At 41.5% G+C, this 18,876-nt stretch overlaps 1 protein-coding gene across 1 annotated transcript in view; it reads right to left on the bottom strand.

Annotated features, from left to right (window-relative positions):
* LOC137334837 (A disintegrin and metalloproteinase with thrombospondin motifs 20-like) overlaps nt 1-18,876 on the bottom strand; it is a 423,984-nt gene that overhangs the window by 16,981 nt on the left and 388,127 nt on the right. The window contains exons 31-36 of the mRNA XM_067999860.1: nt 15,671-15,841; nt 7,067-7,267; nt 5,284-5,413; nt 3,699-3,793; nt 3,526-3,620; nt 1,834-1,967 (exon numbers count right to left, since the gene is read on the bottom strand). Coding sequence (XP_067855961.1) covers nt 1,834-1,967; nt 3,526-3,620; nt 3,699-3,793; nt 5,284-5,413; nt 7,067-7,267; nt 15,671-15,841 — 826 coding nt within the window. The remainder of the gene's footprint in view (nt 1-1,833; nt 1,968-3,525; nt 3,621-3,698; nt 3,794-5,283; nt 5,414-7,066; nt 7,268-15,670; nt 15,842-18,876) is intronic.

The following is an 18,876-nucleotide window of genomic DNA, read 5'->3' as shown; positions in this document are numbered from 1 at the left end:
CAAGGTATTCCAACCCACTGCGTTTTTAAAAAAAATCTCCCAACCTTTCCCTTCATTCTTTTGTTGATATTAAATTGATGGTAAAATGACCATCAAATAGGAAATTGAGGACTACTGCATCATCAAGTCCAAAATTACAGAAAAAAACCCAGTAAATTAATGTTTTTCCCCTGTAAGACTAGACTGACATTTTAAAGGAAAAACATAACTTAAACCTTATGTTCTATTTATTCATTTTGAAACAGGCTGACAAAATGGATTCTATCTAATTAACAGAACAAGCTATTTGGTAGAAAATTACAGCACAGTACAATTCTTAGAATTGCTCATCTGTGTAAACCCAAAACCATCTTGAAGCCATTATTTTTCTCGCAGAAAGAGTGTAACAAATGAGTAACATATTGTTTGCGGGGTGCTCCACTGCTAGCGCAGGCTGGACTAACATCGCAGACATTGTGGTACAGCAATGTTTGAATGGGCTGCTGTGACTAAGATCACATGAGCTGAAGAGCAGAGCAAGCTCAACTGCTAAAGCACAGTTTGGCTTTCTGAGGGAAGTTCTTCCTACAGCGCCAACAAAACAAAAGTAGGAAGTGCGGCCAACAGAAATTGGCCACGTTCCTGGCACTGCTGTTAATTCAGGCCTACTTGAGCTAAAAATTGTACTTCTGAAAATAATTATGTTGAAACATTCCATGGATTTACCACCATGATATTATGTTTTGTAGCTATTGAAAGTTGCGATAACATCACCTCTTTTTCCCTGTTTAAATTTTATGTATGTTATAAAGGAATTTTAAAAAGTAAACTGTTTCTAAAGAAGATAAAGAAGAGATTTGACAGAGGTATTCAAAACTAAGGGCACTGAGCAAGAGTTAAGGGAGGTGATTAAAGACTTGGTCAAAGAGATAGGTCTTCAGGAGAGCCTTGAAGTTAGAGAGAGATGGAGTGAGGTCGAGGGGTTTAGGAGATAATTCCAAGATTGTAGAGGTTTGATGGTTGAAGGCTTTGTAACCAATTGTGGAATAGAAGATGGATGTCGGGTTATAGTTTGGGGATTTTACACCAGCTGTCTTACTCAGGCTCACCACAACTGGCCACTGTACATGTTTCTTAGGTGACAGCCTTGACTCAATGGTGGCACTCTTGCCTCTGAGTCAGAAGATCATGGGTTCAAGTCCCACTCCAGAGACTTAAGCACATAATCTAGGTTGACACTCCAGTACAGGAGTGCCATCCTTCAGATGAGATGTTAAATCGAGGCCTCGTCTGCCCACTCAAGTGGACATAAAAGATCCCACGGCACTATTTAAAGAAGAGCGGAGGAGTTCTCCCAGTGTTCTGGCCAATCACTCAACCAACATAACTAAAACAGATGATCTGGTCATTATCTCATTGTTGTTTGTGGGACCTTGCTGTATCCAAATTGACTGCTGCACTTCCCTATATTACAACAGCGACTACACTTCAAAAAGTACTTCATTGGCTGAAAAGCGCTTTGGGATGTCCTGAGGTCATGAAAGGCACTATATAAATGCAAGTTCTTTCTATTTTCATCTCCAAATTAGCTGCAACCCTAAAATTACATGCAATCTTTTTCATTACCAATAATCTCATCATCTGTTAATTCAACCCAAAAATCCATTGTGCAAAATAGCAGCAACAAAGAGAACTTAAAAAGTATATTTATTATATTATAATATTACATCATAAAAAACTGGGATGCATTTCACAAATGCATCATAGACTACTTCTGTGATTAATCACTGGCTTTCATTGTTTTCTCTGATTTGTGTATGGCAAAATGTTTTCCAGCCCTAGAAAAGCACTTACTTATAATCTGCATCGAGCTGATATCAAACCGTATTCTGTGAAACACCGTATATCCAGCTGCGAGATAATCATTTTTACAAGAACAGTCTTTTCTTCTGTTTCCATTATAAGGGCATTCATAAGGATTGTGCAGCCTAAACAAAAACAACACCGTCAGAAATTCCTATTGGTAGCGCAGCTCTTTTCATACTGATGTTCTGGTCAATATCTATTACGTAAGTCCTTAATACCTCGCCTTATCTTCATATCTGCAACAATTTTTTCAAAATTATATATCCCTCTCCCCAGACACTATTCGTAGAGAGGACCTGCAACCAACTGCTTCCAATTCTCTGTGAATACTGCTCTGTAAATAGTTTTCAGGAGGCTGACAAAGGTATTTTGTATTGTCCTCCAACTTTTTTTAAAATCTCCCTCCCTATGGGACGGTGATCTTCCGCCCACTGATGTGAACAGTGGCTGAGGTCAAACTGAGGCTTGTAACAGTTGGATGAAAACTATTACACTGGATATCCAAATCCTTGCATGAAAGAAGTACAAACTTGCATTTACATAGCGCCTTATCACCAATGGAATGTTTTGAAGTGCAGTTATGTACATAAGAACATAAGATAGGAGCAGAAGTAGGCCACACTGCCCCTCGAGCCTGCTCTCCATTCAATAAAATCGTGGCTGATCTTCTACCTCAACTCCACTTTCCTGCCCTATCCCCATATTCCTTGATTCCCTTCGTGTCCAAAAATCTATCGATCTCAGTCTTGAATATACTCAACGACTGAGCATCCACAGCCCTCTAGGGTAGAGAATTCCAAAGATTCAGAACGCTGAGTGAAGAAATATTTCCTCATCTCGGTCCTAAATGGCCGACCCCTTATCTTGAGACCGTGACCCCTAGTTCTAGACTCTCCAGCCGGGGAAACAGCCTCTCAGCATCTACCCTGTCAAGCCCTCTCAGAATTTTATATGTTTCAATGAGATCATCTTTCATTCTTCTAAACTCCAGAGAATATTGGTGCATTCTACTCAATCTCTCCTCATAAGACAACACTCTCATCCCAGGAATTAATCTAGTGCACTTTCGTTGCACCCCCTCTAAGGCAAGTATATCCTTCCTTAGGCAAGGAGACCAAAACTGTACACAGTACTCCAGGTATGGTCTCACCAGAGCACTATATAACTGCAGCAAGATCTCCTTACTCTTGTACTCCAACCCCCTTGCAATAAAGGCAAACATACCATTGTAGGCAACAACAGCCACTGATTTGCGCACAACAAGTGGCCACAAACAGCAAATGATTGAATGACTCAACACTGTTTTTGGTGATGCTGATTGATGGTGGAATGCTGCTGGTGCCCTGGCCAACATTTATTCCTCAACCAAAACAAGTTATTTTATCTCATTTGCTGTTTGTGGGATCTTGTTGTGCGCAAATTGCCTTATTTGCCTACGAAATGAGTGACTGCACTTCTAAAAGTAAGTAATTGGTTGTAAAGCATTTTTGAGGTATCCTGGATATACGAAAGGTGGTATATAAATGCAAGTTCTTTCTTTAACCTAAATGGAAAAGTGCCTAAAACATTTTAAGGAGGGATTGCTTGTACTTCTTGCACGATCAAGACTCAGCGATGATTGAGATAAGTGGATACATATTTAATATTCTGCCAGCAAATGTACAAACAATTGTCACTTACCTGTACCCGTAGACTTCAGAGTAGTTGTCTGCCTCGCCGCTTAACAAAGTTACATATTCCCTGGGATAATCGGAATGCATTCCCGCACAATATATCTGCAAACCAAAGCATCAATGTAATGATGTTACACTCACAATTCTGAGCAAACGGTCTGCAGTTTGTTGACACAATACCTTTATTATTTTGTCTTCAATTTTTATCAGGTACTCTCCATCGTTTTGCACTTCTTTTGTCTTCTGGATATCACTGCAACTTGCTGACACGTCACCTTTAAAACATTGAAGATTATATGCAGCAGAATATCATCCATGGGGATATTTGTTAAACTGTATGGCTCAATGAAAGGCTTGGCCCAGTGGTAGCATTCTTGCCTGTTCAGTTAGAAGGCTGAGTTCAAGCCTTTCACTAGTCCAGTTATGAGGGAGTGCTGCACTGTCAGAAGTACCATCTTTCAGATTATACATTTTTAACTGAGGCCCTATCTGCCCTCTGAGGTAGATGCAAAAGATTCGGTGACATGATTGGAAGAAGTCCAGGGGAGTTCTCAACGGTGTCCTGGCCAATATTTATCCCTTAACCAAAATGACTCAAAACAGATGATCTGGTCATTATCACATTGCTGTGTGTGGGACCTTGCAGTGTGCAAATTAGCTGCCGCGCCTCCCCCCATCACAACAGTATCTGCACTTCAAAAATACCTATTTGGCTGTAAAGAACTTTGGGAAATCCTGAGGTCGTGAATGGTGCTATATATAGACAAGATTTTTTTTTTAAAGTAAGGAAAAAACAAGGTGAGTACACTGTAAAAGTTAGAAATAATGTGGGAATGATGTTAAATTAGTAAAAATAGAGGCAAGAGAATGGGAAAGGAAAGAGAACAGTAAAGGAGAATAAGGAAAGCAGGCGTAAGGGCTGATTTTTAAAAAATTGGTCGCTCCAGGCGAGGAGTGGTGCTCACGGGGGAGTGCTGCTTGTGAAATCGAGAGCCTGTGATTTTCCCATCATTGCTTTAATTAGACAGAAAATCAGGCACTGTGGGCTTGCGATTTTGCAGCCAGCATTCCTTGCGATCGGCACTACTCAATGAGATTGCCAGCTGTGGGAATCACCTTTATTAAAAATTTCTAACATTTTTAAATATAAGGTTAATAAAATAGTAATCCTGATATCGGAGTAGCATTATTACTGTCATTTTTAGGGATCGCTTCAGCATCACAGCGTGTGAACTAAAAACGCTGGAGCTTGGAATTCCCTTGCGTTGTCAGCTGCTGAGTTAGTGGTATTGAGTGGCCACAGCCTGGTAGCTCTCTAATTGGATTTCCATTACCTCATCTTTCTATGGTCACTGGCTGGTATTTCAATCTGCCTGCCTACATATTGTGAATTGAAGCAGTTCTTTCGGCCAAGCTCCATGACATTTGCCCGAGAGGGAACACTGACATTCTGTGTAAGAGCTGGAGCGGGGGAAGTTAGCTCTTAGTAGGGGGGGTGAATCTTCTCTTTGTTAATCCTCTGGCAAAGAGTTGTGGAAAATCCAACCATTTTGCTCCTTGTGATCTATTAGCAAAAAGCTTCTGGGTGGTATAGTTTAGATTTCTCACCATAGCACAGATGAAAGGAGGAATATTAAAATTTCTGATGGGATGAGACAAATCCATTGATAGCACATCTTGGGTAAGAAAGTGCATGTACAATTAAGTTTATTATTACAAAAAAATCAAACAGCTAGCGGCAAGGATTAGAAATCAAAATACTTACAAACGTCATTGTAGCACGGAGTCTGGAATTGTGGCTTTTGGTTTGGAAGACACAGTTCACTAAGTAGACTATCATCAGTCAGGCATTGTACTTTTCTCTCCATTGTCCCAACACCGCAGGTCACTGAGCACTGAAATAATTTGAAAACAATCTTAATGAGGAGTAAAAACAATGATGAACTATAATGCATTTAAATGTGGACCATTGATATCAATTCACTTCATTTGCAGCTGGTGCTGAAGTGCATTATTAACTCTTCATTTTTGTGTAATTGCCTTTTTAACCTTTTAATTGTGACCAATTTAACAGATGTTAACTTTAAACACTGCCTGCCTTTACTATAGTAAACTAATTCACTTCTAACACAAACTAAATTGAGGCAAAATAGCCAGCAATTAACTAATAAAAATAAAAGAGGATGCTATAAAAACGTACTGGTGCAGTTTGAGTTAAAAATCTCGAACGTTTGACAACTTTAATTTCCATTTACTCTTAGTGTTAGGCTCGGCCCAGTGGTAGCATTCCTCCACTTCAGTCAGAAGGTTGTGGGTTCAAGCCCCACTCCAGAGATTTGAGTGCACAATCTAGGCTAACACTTTAGTGCAGTACTGAGGGAGTGCTGCACTGTCAGAGGTACCTCTGTCCTGAGGACTAAATATTGGCCAGGACACCAGTACAACTCCCCCGCTCTTCTTCAAAATAGTGTCATAGGATCTTTTACGTCCACCTGAGAGGTCAGACGGGGCCTCGGTTTAACATCTCATCTGAAAGACACCTCCGACAGTGCAGCACTCCCTCAGTACTGCACTAAGGTGTGAATTTGGATTATGTGCTCAAGTCTCTGGAGTGGGGCTTAAACCCACAACCTTCTAACTCAGAGACAAGAGTGCTACCACTGAGCCAAGGCTGCTCAGCAGTAGTCACTGTGTCACCCTCAGGATCCATTCATGTGCCAATAAGTACAGTCATTGAGTCAATTTCAGGATCCATTCACATGCTAACTCCTGCAGATTAACAGTACAATTGTCTTTTCAGCAATGAGAGACTGCCACCAAAAGGATTGATGCAAGTGAACTGCACCAATCACCGTGAATGATTGCAATACAGTATATCAGATGGGCTGTGGTTTTGGAAAGCAGATTTTGATCATTATAAGCAACTGATCACTATAAGTGGTAAATCCAGATTCCACTGTATATCTGGTTCTAATCTAAATATTTTGCTTTTTCTCTTGCCAGTTTTCTTCCCTTCCCTTCTCCCCTGACTCCTTGTAGAATCCGAGCCCAGCAGATGTCACGTGCCTTCTGGTACCTCACAAGTAGACAGTATTCATGCGTGGACCTTGACAGCAAGTGTCAGCAGGCTATTTGATCCTGTCCTCAACCAATATCCACAAAGGTGCACATTCAAGCAGGGTTTGCTGGACAGTGATGAGTTTGAACCCAACCTGTTTTACTCTCCTTACAGTTGGGACCTTGAGGTAATTGTAGCATCCCTATTGTCACCCTGGCTCAGTTCAGCTAACTCAGATCAGGGATTGAACTCTGGGATCTTATCTGTATGACTCAGCTACTCACTGGTTAAGCCGAGTCATTGGGAGAGAACACCCACCTATTCTCATTGGAATTAGATTATTAAAACTCTTCATAAAAATCACATTCGTTCAAAATATTAGTCAATTTTTTGGATTAAATCTTGTCAATGTTCTTATTTAATATGTGTGGGAAATAAAAATCAACAAGCATAAGTGAACAGAAAGTGCAATTTTGCACACCAAACATACCTTACTCCAGGCTCCCACCCTCCAGTCAGCTGATGGGAGACACTCTCTGACGTTACATTCATGAACATTTGGAGGTGGTGGATCTGGACAGTCACTGAATGATGTTGATGGTAGGTCATAGGAATAATGGTCTTGGCCAGAGTGGACGTCAGTGCAGTAAACCATCCTTTGCTGATATCCTGGGCCGCAGCTTGCTGAACACTATGTAGTTAAAATGAATATGTTCTAATGGACACTGCTATTCAGAGTTATTGACCTCAATCGTGTACATCTGTAAGTGTGCATTTCCATTGATATGACTGTAGCTTTAATGTTTATAGAATTTATCTCTAAGCTTGGTGGTATTTGTAAATTATAATGCACTAGAAGTATCAAGCTTTACAGTTCCACAAGTAGGACAAACAGAACAGGACCCAGAGTGGACAGCTGCAGGACTTCGCTAGCCAATGCCGCGGATAGAGATTTCAACTCCTCCCATTTATCATCACCTGCTAAGCACTGTCAAAAAATTGGCATCTCTCACCTTAATCAGTATAAAATTCAGCAATGATCCCCACCCCCTTAAGATATTTGCATAACGGGAGTTATAGCAGACTGTACTACAAAAGTGCTGCGGCATAGAATCACAGAAAATTTACGGCACAGGAGGAGGCCATTTGGCCCATCGTGTCCGCGCTAGCCGAAAATGAGCCACCCAGCCTAATCGCACTTTCCAGCACTTGGGCCGTAGCCTTGTAGGTCACGGCACTTCAGGTGCACATCCGGGTACTTTTTAAATGAGTTGAGGGTTTCTGCCTCTGCCACCCTTCCAGGCAGTGAGTTCCAGACCCTTACCATTCTCTGGGTGAAATTTTTTTCCTCAACTCCTCTCTAATACTTCTACCAATCACTTTAAATCTATGCCCCCTGGTTATTGACTGCACTGCTAAGGGAAATAGGTCCTTCCTATCCAGTCTATCTAGGCCCCTCATAATTTTGTACACCTCAATTAAGTCACCCCTCAGCCTCCTCTGTTCCAAACAGAATAACCCCAGCCTATCCAATCTTTCCTCATAGCTAAAATTCTCCAGTCTTGGCAACATCCTTGTAAATCTCCTCTGTACCCTCTCTAGTGTAATTACATCCTTCCTGTAATGTGGTGACCTGAACTGTACACAGTACTCAAGCTGTGGCCTAACCAGTGTTTTATACAGTTCTAACATAATCTCCCTGCTCTTATATTCTATGCCTCGGCTAATGAAGGAAAATATTCCATATGCCTTCTTAACCATCTTATCTACCTGTCCTGCTACCTTCAGGGATCTGTGGACATGCACTCCAAGGTCCCTCACTTCCTCTACACTTTTCAGTATCCTCCCATTTATTGTGTATTCTCTGGCCTTGTTTGCCCTCCCCAAATGTATTACCTCACACTTCTCCAGATTGAATTCCATTTGCCACTTTTCTGCCCACCTGACCAGTCCATTGATATCTTCCTGCAGTCTACAGCTTTCCTCCTCGCTATCAACCACACGGCCAATTTTTGTATCATCTGCAAACTTCTTAATCATGCCCCCTACGTTTAAGTCTAAATCATTAATATATATCAAAAAAAGCAAGGGACCTAGTACTGAGCCCTGCAGAATCCCACTGGAAACAGCCTTCCAGTCACAAAAGCACCCATCGACCATTACCCTTTGCTTTCAAAGACTGAGCCAATTTTGGATCCAACTTGCCACTCTCCCTTGGATCTCATGGGCTTGTACTTTGTTGACCAGTCTGCCATGTGGGACCTTGTCAAAAGCCTTGCTAACATCCGTGTAGACTACATCAAATACACGACTCTTATCGACCCTCCTTGTTAACGCCTCAAAAAATTCAATCAAGTTAGTCAAATTCAACCTTCCCTTAACAAATCCATGCTGGCTGTCCTTGATTACTTTGTGCCTTTCTAAGTAACAGTTTATCCTGTCCCTCAGAATTGATTCCAATAATTTGCCCACCACTGAGGTTAGACTGACTGGCCTGTAATTACTTAGCCTATCCCTCACTCCCTTTTTAAACAATGGTATCCTCTGCCACCATGCCTGTATCCAGTGAGGATTGGAAAATGATGGTCAGAGCCAATGCTATTTCTTCCCTTGCTTCTTTTAACAGCCTGGGATACATTTCATCCGGCCCTGGTGATTTAACTACTTTCAAAGGTGCTAATCCCCTTAATACTTCCGCTCTCACTAAGTTTATCCCATCCAATACTTCACACTCCTCCTCCTTAACTACAATGTCTGCACCATCCCTCTCTCTTGTGAAGACAGACGCAAAGTATTCATTAAGAACCATAGCAACATCTTCTGCCTCCATTCACAGATTACCCTTTTGGTCTCTAATAGGCATCTGATATATAGGAACAGGAGTAGGCCATTCAGCCCCTCGTGCCTGCTCCGCCATTTGATAAGATCATGGCTGATCTGTGATCTAGCTCCATATACCTGCCTTTGGCCCATATCCCTTAATACCTTTGGTTGCCAAAAAGCTATCTATCTCACATTTAAATGCAGAGCTCTTCCTGAATAGAACCAACATGTTTTAACCTCAAATCTCTAACGAACACTTCCTATTACGCCAATATGATGTTTCAGTTTCCCACTTCAGACATCTGAATGAGTTTACGCATTGAGCACGAAATTATGGGTATTTTGAGTTGTTGACCCATACCCATTGAAACACGGGTGGCACTGTCCAAACACAATTTACTAAGGACACTTAAAAGCATTAACAAAAACTTGCATTTATATAGTGCCTTTTAACATAGTAAAACCTCTCCAGGTGCTTCTCAGGAATGTGATCAGACAAAAATTGACACTGAGCCACATGAGATATTAGGACAGGTGACCAAAAGCTTGTTCAAAGTGGTAGGTTTTAAGGAGTGACTCAAAGGAGGAGAGGTAGAGGTGTGGAGAGGTTTAAGGAGGGAATTCCAGAGATTAGGGTCCAGGCAGCTGAAGGCACGGCCACCAACAGTGGAGCGATGAAGTCGGGGACGCGCAAGAGGCCAGAATTGGAGGAGTGCACTTATCTTATAGGGCTGGAGGAGGTTACAGAGATAGAGTGGGGCGAGGCCATGGAGAGATTTGAACGCAAGGATGAGAATCTTAAAATCGAGGTATTCATGGACCAGGACCTAATGTAGGTCAGCGAGCACAGGGGTGATGAGTGAATGGGACTTAGTGCGAGTTAGAATACGGGCAGCAGAGTTTTGGATGAGCTCAAGTTTATGGTGGGTTCAAGGTGGGAGGCCAACCAGGAATGCATTGGAATAGTTGAATCTAGAGGTAACAAACGTATATTACCTCTAGACAAATACAAACATACAATTATAACAGGTTTTTGTTAAACTGAGTAAAGTTACTGCTGGTATCCCAAATTATAAGTAACTTGAAAGATCTTCAGACGTGAAGGAGTTAACATTTTGCTTTTCTTCAGAGAGGTGCACAGGAAATTCTGTTATCTCGCTTACCGCCAATGTACAACAGCAACTTGCATTTATATAGCGCCTTTAACATAGTAAAACATTCCAAGGCGCTTCACAAGAACGTTATCAAACTGATAAGTAAGTTCCTAATAGGTGCTGTCTCGTCCACTATGGCTTTAACAATAGTAGCTTCAGTCTTTCTGACCAACTGTAAAAGTGAGTAAACTTATAGATTGTCCCCATCAAACTCCATTACGGGTGGGTTTGTATTTTACCTGAAGCCGGCTAAACATATCATATGCTCTCAGAAAATACGACAATCGAAACAAAATAATATTCTTGTCCTTTCAGATTTTTATTGGAAGCTGCGTGTTAGGAGTTACTATTTTTGAAGTGACATTCCTGACTTTTTTTGAATACCTCACCTGTTGCTACATAAACCAGAGTCAGGACTGGAGGCATCTGGGGCTATAAACTTGGCCGTGTAGCGCCTGTTTCTTAGGCACTACGCGACCTCCTAAGGTCCCACACTGGCGTCTGGAATGCTCGCGCACGCTTCTAGCGTGACGTGCGCTGGACGCCAGCTTGGTAAAGGCATTCGCTCATGCGCAGATAACGTATGCCGGCAGCATGTAAAGTAAGGAGGATATGTGTTGGATCAGTGTGCAAAGCTGATTTACAGGGACAGATACAATTTTGGAACTCAATGCTCCAGTTAACGCACCGTCTTAACCACCCACAGCTGAACAGGTCGTAGACGGCCTGGAGGAACCACCCCCCCCCCCCACCAGCGCTATTTAAAGGGACCATGCAGGATTTACAGATTAGTTGCTGGATTATTGCTTCTGGCTGCTGATGTATTTGTACCTGCTTTTGGAGGTCTCCTATACTTGAATACTAGGACGAGGGGACATAGCCTAAAAATTAGAGCCAGGATTTGCAGGAGTAAAGTTAGAAAACGCTTCTACACATGAAAGATGGTAGAAGTTTGGAACGCTCTTCTGCAAATGGTAGTTGATGTTTGCTCAATTGTTAATTTTAAATCTGAGATTGATAGATTTTTGTTAACCAAAGATATTAAGGGATATGGGGCTAACGCTACGGAGTTAGGTTACAGATCCACCATGATCTCATTGAATGGGGGATCAGGCTCGAGGGGCTAAATGCCACTGCCACTTGCTGCCTCCTGTTATGCGCCACCTTCTGCAAGAAAGCAGGACGTGTGTCAGTGAGTGTCCTGCAGGATATTTGGACAATGTGCCTGTCATGGAATAGCTGCCAGTGTGTGTGACCTGAGAGTTGCGGGTGTGCGGCTTGCAACAGTGGTAATGGGTGAGAGGAAACATCTGATTGAAAGAGTTTGTTGGTAGGTGGATGATGGGGGGTGTAGTGCGTGGAGCAGTGGATGCCACAGTAGGAGACGCCACTTGACAGCTGACCTCACTCACCTTGACCACTCATGTCAAAGCATTGAACTTCTTCCTGCACTGCATCCATGTTCGTGGTGCTATGCGCCTGGCATTGACTTTGTCCCCAACTGCCTTTTGAGCATATGTCTGGATGGCCTCTTGTCCCCCTGCGGATATAGGATGTCCTTGTTTGTGTCCACCTCTTGCACCAAGGCCTCTAGTGCATCAGCAGAGAACCTTGGTGCACGCTCTCTCGCTGGCCCGGTACCAACTCAGAGCGGCAGATTGGTGAGGTCTGGCATGCAGATTGGAGGATGTGGGATTTAGTAGTGCGCAACCTTTATTCAATATTTTAACATAACTCAACAGTTTGTAAACAGGGACGAGACCTGCATCTGTGTTTTATGTGTGCGATGTCTGATCTCCCTGCAGACCCGTATCTTATACTTTGCAAATAAGAGGTGCATGCTGCCTTTAAGAGGTATGAGCCACTCGTGCGATATCTGGGCCCCCCTGCTGGTGAGAAGCCATTCAACAGCACAGCCAAGCCTGGCTGCTCGCCGGAATCAGGTAAATGACCAGGCAGCACGAATCTCACATGCTGCCTGCATCTCAATGACAGGGCGTTGGTTAATCTCGCCCCGCGACCCCTGCGCCTGGATTCGGGGGTTATCAAATTTAACCCCATGAAGTCATAGAAAATGTTTTAGACTTGTATATAATAGAACAAAGTCTATGGACTATCTTTTTTATTATGGAATTGGGTTCTTTTCTGGATGTGTGACCCAGTCATTTCATTTATTTTGTCACTTTAAATAAGTTGACCCCAGGGGGGCTGATTTTCTGAGTACACGGTGCCAGTGGAGAGCCTTGCCCTCCAACTGGCATATCAGGAAATCACAGGCCGTGCCCTCATTATTTCCTAAAATGTATAGAAAGAACTTGCATTTATGAAGCACCTGTCATGACCCCAGGACACCACAAAGCACTTTGCAGCCAATGAATTACTTTTTTTGAAGTGTAGTCACTTCAAATGTGGCAGTCAGTTTGCACCACGTTTGGCAAACAGTCGATTTTAGGCATCTTTATGTTTAGCATGTTAATGGTTAATCTTAGTTGTTGTCAGCTGCACAGAAACCACTATCATGAATATGCACAGGAGAACAATTGGAACTAATCTAAAATGAAACTAGTTTGAACGGATTTATATTGATGGTTCATTTTGGATTGGCTCCAACCAGTTTTAGTTTCTTTTAATCCGATCAGTTTCTTAATGAGCATACGTTTACCTCGGATATTAAATACTTGTACTGCGCTGCCAAATTCACCACCTCCAAGTCAACCATGTAGTATATTTCCAACCAACTGCCCTTTATTACAATACTTTTTGTCAGATTTGTCTCTTCATTAATCTTCTGTTCTCTCCTCTACTCCTCTCCAGATTTTGTTTCTTTTATTACTGCTCAGACCTGGTTCAGATTATTTCATTTATAACCAACCTCTGCTTTCTTCTGCTTACAGCTATGAGCAAAATCCACAAGAGCTGCTGAAGCGTTCAGGAAATGGGGTATTGAGTATGTTCAGCTTCAGTTCAAAGCTGATAACCACATACTACAATACATTTTGTATCAATTAGTTCCACTGCACAAGGTACATCGACCATTTAAAGTGACCCAGTCAGATAATTCCATCACCTAATCTAGTTTTTAATGGTGATAAAAATATGTACTGGATGTTACAACTCAAACACGGTCATGAAATATTATCAATCATTGTAAGGACTTTTATTTTGGGGTGTGTTCAAAGTATTAACTTTGACGTAACAATTGTTATATGCTTGAAGCAATAAATATTCTGCCAATTTTTTAAAAAATTAATTATGTGTTCATTAATTTTTATTTCAACATGAATTTTTTTGTCATCTGTGCCAAAGAACTGATGGCCTTTAAATCTTTGTAGGTTAAAAGATCTACGACTAGGACTCACAGACGGCAATGGCTTTGTTTACAACTATTACATTAACTTTACTTTATAATAGGGCACTTGTCTTTAAAATTCTATCTCCAAGAGTTTAGAAAGCAACTGTAGATGGCAGCCTTCAGCCCAAGAATGTATCTGAGTCAAGAGTTCTGTGGTGTTTGTTCTAACTCGTATGACAGGCGTGTGAATGCAGGGCTAAGATTGGAGGTTGCAAAATATTACAATGAAAATATATTTTTTGTGAAAGCATTATGCAGTTAACCATCTGAGTATTAAGAGACCTTTCCAGTTTTTTTTACAAATAAGCACGTTTTTCAATCGTGTAATATCTACAAAACCAGTGAAATGTATTTTTTTCTGCCCCCTTTCCTGCTGATTTTTGGCACCCCCTCACCCCCTCTCCTGAAGGCATTGTTTCCTTGCTTTGATACAGCTCTATAGATAAGATTCATGCTGTGCTGCATTGCCCAAGTGAGCTTGGACAGTGAGCAGGCAACCTGACTGCAGAAGCACTCACATCTGAGCCTGCTCCTGTTCTCACTTTGCATTCACACACTTGTGGGAGTTGCAGGATAGTGATCAGGTCTGGATACACCCCGACCAATCTTCCCCTCCCTGAGTGAGGAGTGCTGAGGCTAATGGTAGCATCTCTATCACCACCCCAATTGACATTGGCTAATACAGCAGACATCAAAGTGACATTCTTAAGAACCTTCCAGGTTTGAATGGCCCAGTTGCTAACTGCCTTAATTAGCGGAGCCTCTGGTAGAGCCGTCTGCAAAGTTTTATATATTGGTTCTAACCATGTAAAAGTTGAACAATGTGTGAAAGTGAGGACTAGCGTTCTGGGTCTAAACCCTATTGTAAGTATTTGGAATTCTGGTGCAGAAGTGCCATTGAAGCGACTGAGGTTAGTGAGCCAGCCCAAGCCATAAACAGACTAACATGCGTTTCGCTGGGATATGTACGGGTTCCTTGTGATCATCTGTTCTTCCAGGAAACCAAAATCCGAACCAATAACATGAAACTAGGCCAAGTTATTGTTTGTAGCACAGACTCAGGGTTACAGTCGAGTGTGGTTCAACTAAATCAGATGAAGTATCCCATTCAAGGCTAATTCCCCAGAATTTGAATAGTTGAAACGCAGCATCTCGTGACTACAGTACTTACACAATAAAAGTAGATTATCAATTTACATCTTTGTTATCCACTACTAGTGCTAATGCCATTGCTTATGGGAAATTAGTGCATATGGTAGAAGATTGTAAGTGGATAATGGTAGTATTTTTAATTGGTTCAGCCAGCCAATTAAAAAATGCCAATAGAGGCAAAGTGCTTGATTCCATGAAGTGTTGCTGGGTCTGCACCTGTAGGAGGCACAGGCTCAGCGAAGCTATTTTAATGAGGTGTGAGGGTGAGTTCCCGTCCTCCCTCCTCATCATCTGCTGAATCTATTTGTTTGGGCAGCACACAAAATCTGACACTTTTACCTGCTCCCCAAGACCCATGCCAAAACGGAGGGTCTGTGGGGGTCTGGGCAACAGGCTGAAGACAGGAAGGTGGGTTTCAAGTTTAAATTTTACTTCCCCTCCCCTCAAGGCAAAAGACAGCGCTCGGGAACTTCTAACTGCTACTCTCTGATCTCAACAGCCACCCCCACCCTTCCTATATATATTATATACAAATATAATATATGTCTGGAAAATATTACAAAATCACAAAAATAGCATCACTTTCAAGAGTGGGATTCTGATTAATTGTTACCTGTGACCATTCCCCTGTAATCCAAATATATTCACAAGGTGCAGTGATGCAGTTTTGCATAGCAGGAGGCTTGGTTGAATGGTTGCAGTAACTTTCTTCCACTTGCTCCTGGCTGTGATTGACACAAATCACCTTGCGGTTTTGCATACCATGACCACATGATGCAGAGCACTAGAAACAGGAACAAAAATAGGTGTTAAAAAGCACAGATGCAGGATTTCTTACAGATTTTGCATTCAATGTTGAGTACAGAACCCCGTGGAATTTCAGAACCATGAGTTGTCTGAACTGAATTTGGAATCCAATATGATCTATTTTACTGATCAATTCAGACTTATCCACAAGCATCTATGCACTGGCTCAAACAGGACCCTGTGCAGTCGGAGACAGTGGCCACTTTAAGAAAATGGTATCATACGTGTGTTGCAAGACATTTTGCTAGCCAGAGAAAATTAACTTTACAAATTGCAAAGTGTTAGGATACTACATTTAGTAACATCTATTTTATTACGACTTTCTCTTCAATAACCGGCATCCTAAAACTCAAGATAAATTCACACCTGCCACTGCTATCCAGTAAACTACTTCAGACATTAATGTTAGATAGCCCAAGATCAATCCATTTTTTCTATAAACTACACTTATTGTTGTGTTTACTATAACATACCCTTTTTTGGGGTAGATGCTGATAGGCAGTGATAACTTTCTCCCAGTTAAAGAAAGATTTTTGTAACAATTTTTAAAGATGATGCCCCACTAAAGTAAAGTTGTTCCAATGCCATCTTCCTAAGAATAGCTGCGTCAAAAGTAATAAACCATGTGCAAAGGGTTTTGAGACGTTTTGACATGACAAGGTGCTAAATACATGCAAGAGGTATTGATGACATATGCAAGGGATAGGTGTGGGTTGGCAAATGTAAACTATTACTTCAGAATAAACTTGGTTGAGTTATTCCTCTGAGGACTGCAGGAGAGGAGGAAGTAGGATGACTCTGACAACAAGTTGTAGTTGTTCATGGGAACATTCCTGGCCCAATTAGAGGCAAATACCTTTCACTGATTTTATCCACATAAACAGCCATTGGTTTAATCATGCAGAGAACGCCAAGTAGACGTGAGGGTAATTTTCCGACTTTATGCTGCTGATGGGGACCTTTATCGGCAGAGAGCACATATCTGAAATTTGGTTCCACACTGCACGTGATTTTCTGACCAAATTGTGCACAGTAAGCACCTAAATTTCTGATATGTGCTCTCCACAGTGCCAAGTCGGAAAATTACCCCAAGGGAATCCCATTGCCAGGTGCCAGGTACCACCCGGGGGGAGTCAAAGTAACTGCTGCCTTTAGTGATGCTGCTGACTTTTTACACTTATCAACAGGTGAGATTATGATATATGGGCCAAGAACTCAAAGCAGGGAACGATCCCTCTGCCTGACGCCCATGGGGCATCTGATATTGGACCTCTGGCCTCATCTAAATGAAAAATTTTTGTTTAAACAAAGTTGGAGAATATCACTTTGGGACAGGGGCTTGGGTGAGTTTCTATGCCCGACAATGTAGGCAAGGAAATCCAATTAACGTTAGTAGATATTACTACTGCATCTCCATTTCTTTCTCATCATCCCCACTCCACCTATAAGTGCATCTGTTCTGTTTCGCTGTATATCCATCCACTAATACACTACAATGTTAGGAAATCTTGGGGACCAGTCACCATACAGCTTCTGTCATAACTTTGGTGGAAACCCCGGGACAATCATACGGGTTCTAAGGCGGACGGCCGATCTGTTCTGCCAGTTTACCAACCAAACTGTGAAGGTGAAAATGACCCCCCTCTGTATGATTTGATTTTTGCAAAGGGATGCTGATGATAAGGCTCCTTTTTCAGCCTTTTGTTCAAGTATCACTGACAGGTGAAAATACCAGTCAGGCCATGATTATGGCTCTATGGTCATTCAACCCGTTTTTAACTTGAGTTCAATTTTGCACCAAAATCATTATGAAATTTTCAACAAAATTTGGGATTATTTTCAATTGAGATTCAAGCGTATCCTGTTGAAAGTTGGTGCTTATTGCTCAATGACACGATATTCACAAAAAAGTAGTGCACTTTTCTAACACTGCCTAATATTCCTCCCATCTGCAGCAGATTAACCCTGTTTGTATAAAATGGTGCGTAAAGTGGGGCACTAATAGGTTGAGCTTAAATTGCCTTCTAGTATTCTTTCCACCGAATCTGACTGCACCCAGCAGTTCTCCCTCACAGCTTGGCATCTAAATCTGTAACACAGTAATTAACGTTAACAGTTAAGATTGTATAGGGATTGAATGAGTGCAGTGAATATCCCTGCAATGGACCATAAATACAAGACTACTTTAAACGGGCTGGAGATCTGTCCTCAGCTCTAATTGCACTCCGTAAATCAGCTGGGATATATACAAGATTTCCAAAGAGGGTTTAAAAAATCCTATTAATACTGTGCATCTCAGAGGAAAAAGGATCCCTTTTATCAGGTTTCAAGGAAAAAGAAGATTTGAATTACTGACTACTACATTCAATCTGTTAACATGTACTTAGACAAATAGTGCATCTGATGAACTACCCAATGTACCCATGATTTTAAATTAACAGGTCTGAAGAAACATGTATGGCTTAATTGGCCTTTTCTTAATTAAAAATGGGAACGTCGGCCCACACGGTTTTCACCGCAATGTAAATTGGAGTCCACTGGGGCCTCCTATGTAAAGTATTGCTTGGTAAATAAAGTAACCTATGTATAGCTCTCTACGTTCCATGGAGCTTCCCTGTATAATGGAACATTCAGTCCATGATAGTCATTAATGGATTGCTGAGACTGTGGATCTCTGGGAAGATTTGTACAGAGGTGCAAATAAATATGTCCAAAAGTATGTGGAAAGATGGAGGTTTCCACATTACTGGAGCGACATTGAGATTGGCTTTATGTGTTACATTCAATAGGAACAGAATGTACTAAAGGGAAAAGGCTATTTAATCGCAGGAGAAAGAAAAGTACTTGTATTTATATGCCTTATTATGTTGGAATGTCTCAATGTGCTTGACACAATCAAATTACTTTTTTTGGAGTGCAATGACGTATTTAGTCTATTTAGCTCGCCTTGTTATTTAGGAACTCTTGACATGTGTACTGACAATGTTTCATATTTCTCTGCTCTCAAACTTA

The sequence above is a fragment of the Heptranchias perlo genome, chromosome 18, assembly GCF_035084215.1.
Source record: "Heptranchias perlo isolate sHepPer1 chromosome 18, sHepPer1.hap1, whole genome shotgun sequence".
NCBI lineage: Eukaryota > Metazoa > Chordata > Chondrichthyes > Hexanchiformes > Hexanchidae > Heptranchias > Heptranchias perlo.
The sequence above is the reverse complement of the archived record's forward strand: the minus strand, read 5'-3'. Positions and strand labels throughout refer to the sequence as shown.